The sequence below is a fragment of the Nycticebus coucang genome, chromosome 5 (genome assembly GCF_027406575.1).
Source record: "Nycticebus coucang isolate mNycCou1 chromosome 5, mNycCou1.pri, whole genome shotgun sequence".
NCBI classification, from domain to species: domain Eukaryota; kingdom Metazoa; phylum Chordata; class Mammalia; order Primates; family Lorisidae; genus Nycticebus; species Nycticebus coucang.
In genome coordinates, this window is record NC_069784.1 from 129953702 (window position 1) to 129966059 (window position 12358).

General features: G+C 42.7%; 1 protein-coding gene across 8 annotated transcripts in view; it reads left to right on the plus strand.

Annotated features, from left to right (window-relative positions):
• The first annotated feature begins 7668 nt into the window (after positions 1-7668).
• The window catches only part of SCAF8 (SR-related CTD associated factor 8), a 213820-nt gene continuing 209130 nt past the window's right edge, over positions 7669-12358 (plus strand). For 6 of the 8 annotated variants that reach the window (XR_008380302.1, XM_053592946.1, XM_053592947.1 and 3 more), the window contains exon 1: positions 8001-8422. Coding sequence is in view for 7 of the 8 variants with exons in the window: in XM_053592946.1 (XP_053448921.1) it covers positions 8393-8422 (30 nt within the window). In the remaining variant the exon portion in view is untranslated. Of the gene's footprint in view, positions 8423-12358 lie in introns of all 8 variants that reach the window. The other 2 variants (XM_053592951.1, XM_053592953.1) reach the window with 2 other exon arrangements.

The following is a 12358-nucleotide window of genomic DNA, read 5'->3' on the forward strand; positions in this document are numbered from 1 at the left end:
AATTCAGCCCACACCCCCACCTAAAAACTGTGAAAAAGCACCTTGGGAACCTTCAGATTTAGATCAAATATCTACAAAAAGTTAATATATCATTAACAAAATCAGGCCTTCAGAAGACTGTGTTTTACTAAAGTTTTATTACGGGCATTAAATATAGCCAAAGGATGTCAAACTAAAAACAAAACAGCTGTCAGAGATGTTTGCAGTATGCAGTGTTTATTCAGTAGCACCTTAAGGAATGGAACTCTGAAGTTGGGGGTGTGTGTCACTAACTGTTCCTTTTTAACCAGTTAATAATTCAAAACTACCTTTAGACTATTAGTTTAGTTTCCTAGGTACCTTGATATGGAAGATTTGTTTTGAGTATGAGACATGGAAATTGAATCACTTGAAAGAGATGGACAGTAATTTAATACACTTGCATTCTGAGGGATACACATCAATCTCTTGTGTGTTTTGTTATAATTAGTTTGTCCACAGGCTCTGATGTACTCTATCTATATTAAATTGAGTTGCTAATTTGCAAACATATGAAGAATACAATGATCACAAGGTATTGTAGCCTTGTGAAGCTTTATTTGAGTGGTCATCTTGATAGTTCATATAAATGTGCCCACAATTTATAACGTGTTTGTAAATTTAAACCAACAGAAAGTTAGACTGAGTATAAGGAACTAAGGAAATGTTTTTTTTTGTTTTTTTTTTGAGACAGAGTCTCATGTTGCCCTCGGTAGAGTGCTGTGGCGTCACAGCTCATAGCAACCTGAAACTCTTGGGCCCAGGTGATTCTCTTGCCTCAGCCTCCCAAGCAGCTATGACTACGGGTGCCCACCACGATGCCCAGCCATTTTTTTGTTGTAGTTGTCATTGTTGTTTAGCAGGCCCGGGCTGGGTTCGAACCCGCCAGCCCCAGTGTATGCGGCTGGTGCCCTAACCACTAAGCTATGGGTGCTGAGCCAGAAATGGCTTTTGGATGATACATTCTCTTTGCTTTCATTCTGTAGCAACAAAACAATTTGGTCTTTTTTTCAATGTTGATCTGAAATGAACCAAAGTTTTTATAGTAAGCACAATCTGTGGTATTTCACAGTAGCACCATGAAATTTTAAGGTATGCAAAACATCTTCTCTTAAGCAACTTATAGCAGTGCTGATCTGGAAAGCATGGGGAAAGATTGTGTTTGTGGAGTAGGCAAATAATTTGGGTCAGGAGTGCACGTGTTACCAGTAAGGAAAGATTCATCTCAAAGGAGAAAGTTATGAATCTGCTAGTTTATTCCCTGGGGAACAAACATTAAGTTTAAATCAATATTCAAACTTCAAAGCCCATTACTACTACTACTAATGGTGTGTGCTATTTTAACTTTAGCCAACTGAAGAACTATCTTCCTAACAGAAAATAAAACATACTTACCCAATCCAGAATTCCTACTAAATTTAAGCCAAGTTGGTAAAAATTATTTACTTTGTACTTTTAATATCGTATGATTCTCTCAGGAATATTGGATTCAGTATCAAGTTTGGTGACTTTGTGAAGTATAATGTGTCCATTTAAAAAATGAGATAGAAAAATACTGAATTATTGGAAAGGGACACAATTCTTTTTTTTAGACAGAGTCTCACTCTATTGGCCAGGCTAGAGTGTAGTGGCATCAGCCTTGCTCATGGCAACCTCAAACTCCTGGGCTCAAGTGATCCTCCTGCCTCGCCCTCCCAAGTAGCTGGGACTACAGGCGCCTGGCATGACACTCAAGCCAATTTTTCTATTTTTAGTAGAGACAGGGTCTCACTTTGCTCGGGCTGGTTTCCAATTCCTGAGCTCAAGGGATCCTCTTGCCTCAGCCTCCCAGAGTGCCCATCCCAGACAAAATACTTTAAAAATCTCCTAATCCTAGCATACTAATACATTTTTATCTTTTTATTCAGGCTTCGCTTGCATACTTTTAGAGGTAAAATATATTAAGTTTATTTTCTATTCCTTTGGACTTAAATCTTATGTATTACTATATTTCTAGACTTAGTCTAAGCATTTTTTAAGATTTTAAAAAACCTCTAAATTGACCAAGGGATTGTAACAAAATGGTCAACATAAGGAATTAGGCCTACAGTACTGATACTTACATGTGGTGCATGTCTAGTGTATGAAAATTAGGTCAACTTAAGGAGGTGGTCAACATAGGGAGGTTGTCAACCACAGAGGTTCTGCTGTGTATATAATATAAAATTTACCACTTTAAGGTATATAGTTCTATGGCATTAAGTTCATTCATATTGTTGTGAAACCATTATCACATCCATCTCTAGAATGTTTTCATCTTCCCAACTGATGTCCTGTAGCCATTAATAACAACTCCTGATTGTCCCCTGCCCCAGTCTGTGGCATCCACTACTGTACTTTCTGTCTCTGAGTTTGCCTACTATGGGCATCTAAGTGAAATCAGACGGTATTTGTCCCTTTGTGATTGGCCTGTTTCACTTAGCATAACATCTTCGAGGTTTGTCCATGCTGTAGCACCCATCAGAGTTCCCTTTTTAAGGTTGAATAATATCCTACCACACGTCCACATCACGTTTTGTTTATCCATTTGTCAATGCAAACGTGGGTTGTTGCCATCTTTCAGCTATTGTGAATAATGCTGGGTGTTTAAGTCCCTGTTTTCAGTTCTTTTAAGTATATACTCAGAAGTGAAATTGCTAGGTCACATGAGAATTCTATGTTTAATTTTTTTTGAGGAATTGCCATATTGTTTCCCATAATTGTGGAGAGCTGGCTGCGAGGTGGCAGGGCCCTCACAGCCTGGGGAACATCAGGGAATGAATCCCTGACTGTTTCTCCTTCCTTCCCAAAACAACCATATTCCTTCCTTAATGCTCCCTTTTCCAGAAGTAACGTAGCTCTTTGTCTAATTAATTTTTAGGAACTATGCAGAGATCCTTGTCCTTTTTCACTTCTTATCGTATGTTAACGGAGTAGAAACCATTAACAGGGGCAGTGCCTGTGGCTCAGTGGGTAGGGGGCCGCCGCGTGTACCGAGGGTGTCAGATTCAAACTCAACCCCAGCCAAACTGCAACAAAAAAAAATAGCTGGGTGTTGTGTCAGGAGCCTGTAGTCTCAGCTACTTGGGGGAGGCTGAGGCAAGAGAATTGCCTAAGCCCAGGGGTTTGAGGTTGCTGTGAGCTGTAGCACTCTACCGAGAGCGATAAAGTGAAACTCTGTCTCTTAAAAAAAAAAAATTAACGAAAGGATTTGTCTTTATTAAAGTCATTTACATTTTCCAATCTTACTGTAAGACCAAAGGTATGTCTTTTGTCTATGCCACTGCCCCGTGGACAACCCTGTCGAGATACTATAAAATAAAGCTTACTTTGTGCTTTGGTGCTGGCTGCCACCATCAGCTCAGTCAGATCTCCCAACCCCATCTTTTGTCTCTGTGTCTCCTATTGTGCTGTATTTTTCTTTCGAGACACAATCTCAAGCTATCACCCTGGGTAGAGTGCTGTCGCATCACAGCTCACAGCAATCTCAAACTCTCGGCCTAAGTGATTCTCTTGCCTCAGCCTCCCAACTAGCTGGGACTACAGGTGCCTGCCACACTGCCCGGCTACATTTTGGTTTCAGTTGTCATTGTTGTTGGGCAGGTGGGGCTGGATTGGAACCGCCAGCTCCAGTGTATGTGGCCGGTGCCCTAGCAGTTTGAGTTACAGGTGCCGAGCTGCTGTTATTTTTCTCAATCCCCACCAATTCCACTCTGGTCTGCTCCCCTCCCCTGTGCTGGCTCGTGATAATAATTTAAAAATCATTTTTATTGGCCATGTAATACTCCAGTTTGTTTCTATACTCTAATTTACAAAGCATTCTGGAATGTTTGTTTCCTGATGAATTTCAAGTTTTCTTTTTTCTCATTGGATGAGAATTAGTTTTGATTTAGACAACGCTCCAGGTTTGTCCTATTTTAAAAGTAAGCCATGTATATGTATCATTCCTTCTGAAGTTGATGAAGTAGTTTTGCTTAGTGCCATGTCAAGATTCCTCCTTATCTAGAAGTGCCCTTTCCATGGAAGTAAATACTGGTCATGCAGTGGTTCTCAACCTTCCTAATGCCGCAACCCTTTAATACAGTTCCTGTGGGTCACGTAGGATAATATTTAGAAATAAACATATCCTACATCAAGCACACAAAGTGAACTCAGTGTGAGTTTAAAATGACTTTCTATTCTTCCAGAGGCTTAAGGGACCTGGGTCCCCCTGGGACACACGCAGAGTTGGCTTGCCTGGAGTTAAAAATTCCACAAGCCAATTCTCTAAAGCTGTGTGCCCAGTGAAGCCTGAAATCAAAGGGCATGCCACCCTTCCTCAGAGATACGGGCCAGAGGGTTGATGTATGCTAACAACATATTGTCAGAGGTCTATAGGTGCTCTGCCCTGAGGAAAGACTCTTCATACTGAGTAAACTGAGTGAAGGCTTGAAGATACTCTTCCATTAACTATTCCCCTGTGGCTACTTTCTTCTCTGTGATCTTTATTTAGATACCTGCCTAGAGATTAGTCAGTGTCTAGAAGATGTTTGCTACAGAAGTGATTGTGTTGATATGGTAACAGGATATTTCCTTTCAAGTTAATTTCAGATAGGTAAAATGAGGTAATGGTGAAACTAACAGATAATAGATAAGTGTGTACGTGACTAGAAAGGTATAAAATCAAAACCCTGAATAAAGAATTTTGCTACATGCCATCCCATACTGTGCAGTCCATTTCTTGACTTAATAATTACAGGAGCGAGTTTATACCCTCTGCAAAGCTGCTGTTCGCTCGCATCTCCGGTCACGCAACCGGTCACAACATTAGTGGTTGAGAACTGCTACTCTAGTGAGATCTGTGCTTTCTAATCCAGCCACATATTTAAACACGAGTCAACTAAATTAATATTAAAAATCATTTTCCTCAGTTGCATTAGCCATATTTCAAGTGCGCAACAGCCACATGAGGTTAGTCCTACTGAATTGGGCAGCATGAATACAAAACACTTCTGTGATCTCTGTGTTGTCAGTGCTGTTTTGGAGTCTTTTTGGCCCTGACCTCTTGGCCATTGCTGAATTAGACTCTGAGTAACTCCTAGATAAAATTAAGTCACAGCAGACAGGCCCATGAACTACATTCACAAGAGAATACTGTATACCCTAGATCATGAGTCTCCCAATTAATAATTTGGAAAATCTCTTCCAGTGACTGGAATACTCCTGTCCACTATTTCCTGCATCAGTCTTCAGAACACAAATTAGTAGTCTTCTGTTTCTTGGTGATGGTCACCTAACTCCATTTGGGTCAATTAAATTTCTTCCTTTTTCCCTTAGTAATTTTAGAACTGGGAAGGGGAGGTTCAGCTCCTTTCATTGTCTAGAACTATAAAACCAAAAGCAATAGTTATATTTCACTATATAAACCAGGGGTGGGTGAGTGGATAAAACAACAGAAAGGAAAATCAGGCAGATAAGCAGAGATTAAGCCGCCTCCCAGGTTGTCTACCTTTTCGTTTAGGTCCCGCCCTTGGCCTCATGAGAAAAATCTGCATTCTAAGAGTCTATTTTATGCTTATACCAGCTTGAAATGGCTTTTTATGTTGGGAATCAAAATCCTAATACATGTATACACATCCATATACATAGAAGATACACAGGTGTAGATGCTCTCACATTCTGTAGGTGTGTGCAGCTGTGAGCGAACTTTGTATTTAGCCATTTCACTGTGGCCCCAGATTCCCCCTTTACCCTTTCTCTACTCTTCTTCCTCTTGCCTATCTTCGTATTTTAAGAGAGCACTTTGAGTATCCTTTGCTTTGTCCTCCCTCCCAATCAAAATATGCCCTCTATCTTTCTGGGTGCCAAAGTTTTATCAAATCAGATGTGTCACACATTAACAACTGTTTTTATTCTTTGGAGTTTATTGCATTTTTAACCTCTTGGGCCTAAATAATTCAGTCCACATTCATCTCACGTATGACTGAGTAATTCCTCCCAGAACAGTGCCTTCTGGTTGTGAGAACCTGGCACGCATAGACCTGAGTGCAGAACTTACTCAGGTCCTAGCACGCTACTTCTGAAGGAGATTGGGGAGACTTCTTACAGTACTAAAAGATGAGTCAGCTATAGAAAAATGTAAGCCACAGCACCCCAACTAAGGAGAAAGGCAAATATATAAATGTCCTAAGCAGGAAAATGCTGTGTATTGTCAACTTAACACAAAGGCCAGTGTGGCCAGAATGACAAAAGCAAGGAAAAGTGATGTGAAATGAGGAAGGCAGGGAGAATTTATGGTAGCTATCTGACAGGCAATGGGAAAGTGCTGCAGGGATTTAAGCAAGGGAGTGATCTGATTTGCCTAAGATAAAAAAGTCCCTCTGGCTACTGTCTGGAGACTAAAAAATCCCTCTGAGTACTTGTAGGGAGACAAGCAGAGGACCAATTAAGAGGCTACTGCAAGTGTTGGCAACAGATAGTCATGGCTCGGCCTGAGAATTGGAGGCAATGGGGACAGAGAACTCACTATTTGGGATTTTGAAGCTAAAAATGTGACTTACTGATTAAGTTACCCCTTTTACCTTCCAAACAGCCAGTCTCATTTTAAAGCTGTCAATGAAATAGACCTAAAATGTCATAAAAGGTCTTACTCTGAGTTTCATGTGGCTCCTAAAATCTACCTTGAGTCCAACAATTTCCTAAGTACACTTCTGCTGTCACCCTCCTTTCTCCTTTTGAGTGGACCTACAAAAGAGATTGCTGAAAAATGACAAGAAAACAGCAGTCTTGGGTCCAAGATACATCCTTTTTTTTTTCTTTTGTCGGAGCCGGGTTTGAACCCGCCACCTACGGCATACGGGGATGGCACCCTACTCCTTTGAGCCACAGGCGCTGCCTCTATCCTTCATTTTTTTAAGAGCCAAGGTCTCCCTCTGTTGTCCAGGCTGGAGTGCAGTGGACCGATCATAGGTCACTGCAGCCTCCAACTCTTGGGCAGAACCAGTTCTCCCACCAAGGCCTCCCAGATAACTTTTAGTTTCAATAAACGTTAGTTTTTAAATTGTTACCGGTTATTTTACATTGCACGAAATGAGGCTTTTTGCTAGTAGCATCTCCTATTCCATCTAAGAAATACGGTGTTCACCCTTTCACTCCAAATAATCTAGGTCAAAATTCCTTCAAAATAATTCAAAAGATGGGTTGCCTTTCACCTACTCAAATGTTGTGCATTCTGAGATCCCTTTCCCGCCGTGCAGACAAATGCTCTCATTCATTGTGCAACCTGAGTCCCGGGATTCTCTGCAGCGGGCATTTCCTGCAGGGAGCTGCAGCATGGGGCCCCCGTCCGGATCCGAGGCTTTTGTTTGTTTCCCTCTGCGCTATTAAAACGCTCGGGCACACTGTTACAGAATAGATGAATGACCAGAAACTTTTCCTTTTGGTTGTTAACCTTTAGGCCACTGTCCAGTAAACTTCTGAAAAGAACTAAATCCAGCCTCTGATGCAAAAAGAGCAATCCACGGGTAAACAACGGAAACGAGGACACAGTTCCCAAACCTGCCGCTTCCTGGGCACATTTGAGTTTTTCTTAGAGCGACGCTAAGGAGCGCCCTCCTGATCGCTGCAGTCCGGCACACAGCAGCGGGGGCTCCAATGTGCCACCGGCGCTGGGAGGAGGGGCACGGCGCGGGGGGGCCCCGGGGTCTGCCGAGCCGAGCCGAGCCGAGCCGAGCCGAGCCGAGCCGAGCGGGGCCTCTGGGCGGCGACGCTCGGGCGCCGAACTCGTTCGATGGTTTCCGCCCGGCAGCCGGGGCCCGCGCGGTCCAGTCGCCAGGGGGCGCGCTGGCCGGCGCCGCGGATCTCCGAGCTGCGCGGCCCGATTGGTGTCCGCCATATTGGATGCCGCAGCCGCTGCTGCCAGCGCTTCTTCCTCTGTCTTCGCCGTGCGCTGCTGGTTCCTGCGGCCCGAGCGGCGGGGAGGTGAAACAGGAGCCTGTCGCAGGAAGAGGAAGAAGGGGGTGGAGAGTATAGGGGACGGGGCCAAAGGGTAGGGGACCGATATCAAGGGGGCAGAGAAAAGAAGGCGCCGCGGCCCAGCCCCTCCCCCGCCTGCTGCCCACCCGCCCCGGCAGCGCCTCTTTTCCCCAGAACGGCGCTCCGCCCGCCCTAGCGGCCATGCCAGGGCCTCGCTGTCGCTGAGGGGGTCCTTCCCCGCTAGTGCTGGCCCTTCCACTCCCGCCCCGGGGTCGCAGCGGGCCGCTCTCCCGCCGGCACCCCCTCCTCGCGGCCACGCCGCCGCCCCCGTCTCGCTCTCCCCACCCAGTGCAGTGGCCGCCGCCTCTTCCGCCGCCGGGCTCGGAGCCTCCGCAGCGACAACATGGAGGCCGTGAAAACCTTCAATAGCGAGGTTGGTATCGCAGCCTGGCCCCTGCGGCTGCCCGCGCTGCCCCTACCCCGGGACGAGGCCTGAGCGAGGAGGGTGGGCGCGGGGCTGCAGGCTTTTCAAGGGTGGGACGAGCGGCGGCCTAGCTGTGTCCGTGGGGGAGGGGTGTTTCTCTGCCCGGGCGCCCCTCCCCCGAGTCCGGGGGGAGGGTTGGGGGAGGGCCGCCTGGGGCGGAGGGAGGTTCCGGCATCTCCGCGCCCTTTGGAATGGCTGCGGGCTGGGAGGCCAGGCCAGGCTGGGCCCTCCCCCGGAGACTCCAGGCGGGTCTCTCCGGGTCAGTTCCGCCGAGCCCTGGCCCGCCCACCTCCTTCCTGGGCCTTGGAGATTTTAAATAGACGCTGGATATCACTCTCAGGGGCTCTTGATGAGACAGGCACCGATTGGGGGCTTTGGCGGAAAAGAACCTACGGGGTGGTGATCTGTAGTCACGTTACACACTGTTTATAATTGAGACACTGTTGACTAGGTAACCTGCCAGCTAGGGACTTAAAGCTAATAGGATGGTTGGTAGGCAGGCAAGGTTATTCTGCGATTTCTTCTTTTTTTTACTTGATTCACTTCTCATCCATCACGACATAAAAGACAGTTGGTAGGTAGAGATCTGTGCGTGGAGAGAGGGAAGATTCTGGGGAAACATTTCTCACAGGCTCGTTCACGTGTCTAACACAAGATTTTTAAAAAGTAGGTGTCCGGTTTTTGCTGTTTAATTGAATTTATTAGTCTGGAGAAAGACAGGTTTCGATAGGATATATTCAAATTCATTTTAAAACAACTACTAGACCTAATGCAAACGTTGGACAAACAACAACTAACATCTGCACAATCAGCATTATTACTCTTAACTATACACTTTAGAAAAAATGCTTAAATGTGATGGTAACTAAATTAGCAAAAATTTTATTGCTTCCAAAATTTTTTTTGTAAGTCCTAATACTTTATGTGCGATTGTTAAACGTTCTTAAGATTCACCTCTTAAAATACAGTAGTTTTGCAGTAACAGCCCAAATAGGACAATCCTGTACATGTTCTGTAATTTTATCTTGATTCATATTTTTAAGAATTAGCATTTGAAACGTAACAAAGAGGCCAAAAGGTACATAAGACAAGTGAATTGGGCTTTCCCTTAGCGTAGATAGCGATGTTGGAGTATAAACTTTTCTTGGAAAGGATTTTGTTTCTTAGTGCTAGATTTTTTTTTTTAACAACTTCTTAAACAGCAATAGCCTTGGGAATTCTTCATTTTATTTATGAATTTATAGTAGATAATTTGGGGCAGATATCTGCATTTGTAAAATTTGGTTCTACTACACAGTACTCTAGTACTTAATATGAAATAAAAAGAATTTAGTGATACCGTTGTTCCAATTTATTGTTAATAGTTTAATAAACTGCAGGAAAAACATCTGTAGCTTTTTTTTTTTTTTTTTTGCTACACGTACTAAAAAATCCTGTATCTTCCATTACAATTACGGTATTAGTTTTAATCCCTTCCCCCATTTTGATGGATACCACTTCTCTTTATTTAGGGCCTTCCTATCATGTGAACCCCCCACGTTTTTAAGTGGGAATCTTGGTTGGTGCGTTATGGTTGGTCACAGTAGAGGACAGTGTAGCTCTGTCCGTTTTTCATTTTAGTATTGATGAAGGATAAGGGGCCTAGTATTCACATGCTTAGCTGTAGATATTTCACCTCTTTTCTCATATTTTTAGTATCTTGAAATTTGTGGTAGTATGTTTTAGTGAATGTAGCCCTGTCCCCTTTTTTTCTTGTGGATTTCAAAGAATTCACAGGTCTTTTAACTTCCTTATTTACTGATAGGCTATCTTCACCATGTTTGAAAGTGGAGTTATCTTAAAAATATAAGTACAGAGTCAAGAGGATGGACGAAAGGGAATACATTTGAAGAAGATTTAGAAAATATAGATAAAATCTTTTAAAAAAATTTTGGATATGGTTTTCTGTGACTGTTAAAATACTTGCCATTCTAGTAAATGCTTTGTTACCGCAGTAAGCATATACTGGGAAGTAGTTCAATAATGACTATTTTCCACTAAATCATGTGTTGCAAAGTACAAAAAAAGAAAAAAAAAAGAATTTGGAGTTACAGTATTTGGAGAAAAGGGTATTTTAGAGTGCTTGCTTACAGTGAATTTTTTTTCTTTCCTTTGTTGTGAGACGGAATCTCACTCTGTTGTGCTAGGCTAGAGTGCCTTGGTGTTAGCCTAGCTCACAGCAACCTCAAACTCCTGGATTCTAGTGATCCGCCTGCCTCAGCCTGCCCAGTGGCTGGGACTACAGGTGCTTAACACAATGCCCAGCTAATTTTTTCTGTTTAAGTAGAGCCGAGGTCTTGCTTTTGCTCAGGCTGGTCTTGAACTCTTGTGCTCAAGGGATTCTTCTGCCTCCGTCCTTCCGGAATACTAGGATTACAGATAGGTGTGAGCTACTGTGCCCAAATCTGAATTTGGCTTTTAAAGACATTTATCACTGGGCTTACTCCATCAGAACTTTATCTGCTAAATTTAAAGGTATCCACGAAGCACTGAATTGTCAAGAAATTCCATTTGCTTTATAAGGCATCAGAATTTAACTCTGGGAGTATGTTTGTCAATAAGATTTTGATTACTCTGAAATGTGTAAAGTGCCACCTCTCAGGTTTTTTAAGACTGAACTCTTCTATTCCTATTTTTTTTTAATTTTGCAGAAAACATTGACTTGGAAATAGGAATGTGCCAGGGATTTTAAAGTTAAGAATACAAGATTTTTGTTGGGTGTGCACAGGAGGAAGGAGGATTGTTTGAGCAGAGGAGTTTAAGGCTGCAGTGAACTATGATCATGAGCAGGATTAGCCACCATACTTTGGGTCAGACAGTATAATGAAACTCCATCTCTTAAACAAAAAAAGAATATAGATTTTTAATCTGCAAACTCTGGACGAGTTTCAGTCTGTGAAAATCCCTGAGTTGATGCAGGATATGTTATGAATGGTTTTTGTTATGTCTCCCCCCACCATAATTTCTCAAATGGGGTTTGTGACCTCTCGTGTTAAAAATTGCTGTCAGAGGATCTTTTAATTGTGCAGCAGTTATTTGGTAAATTCCTCTTTGTTATCATGAGTTAAATGAGATTTAGGCTGGAGTTCATTTTTAAGTGCCTAAGGTGCTAATTTTTGGGAAAACCCATAATTTCCAGTTAAGCATCATTACTGTGATGAAAGTTTAATACCAAGACCGTTGTTTTCAATTTTGAACTGATGGAAGATTCATATTTGTTCAGATTGGAATAAGATACCCTAAGGAGTCAGTGCTTGACCTGAGTAGCTAAGCATAGGAGAAGTATCATTGCTGGCTATTTTCAAAATGGTGGCATTTTCCTTGTTAAAATAATTTATAGTTCTCAACTAGTGAAAAGGGTCTGATATATTGGACAGCTTAAATCTGTGGCCCACTTTAGGACTGCATTGATTGCTGGAATGCAGCAGTTTTATGTAAGCAGCATATCTATATTCTGTACTTAAGAATGATTACTATATGGAGGTCATCCTGGTCAGGTGTCTCTCAAATTTTTTTTTTTTGAAAGGGGTTGAAGGAGAATGGCAGTGTATGGTTTTGGAAAATTTCAACTTGATCAGAGAGGACAGTAAAGAAATATATGAAAAATATAAGAACCTGTTAGCATCAGTTATATTTAGATAAGGTAAACTGGAAGAGGTGAGTTTTGTTTATTGGATTTTTCTAATTTTTAAGGATTTTTTTTTTTTAAAAAAAAACATAGTCCCAAGACTGTTATCACACTTCAAAAAAGCTAGCAATAAATCTTTAACATAATCAAGTATCAGTTAGTGATCCATTTTGGGGGGGCCGCTTTTTATAGCTAGTTGCATTACTGTAGCTTTTCCC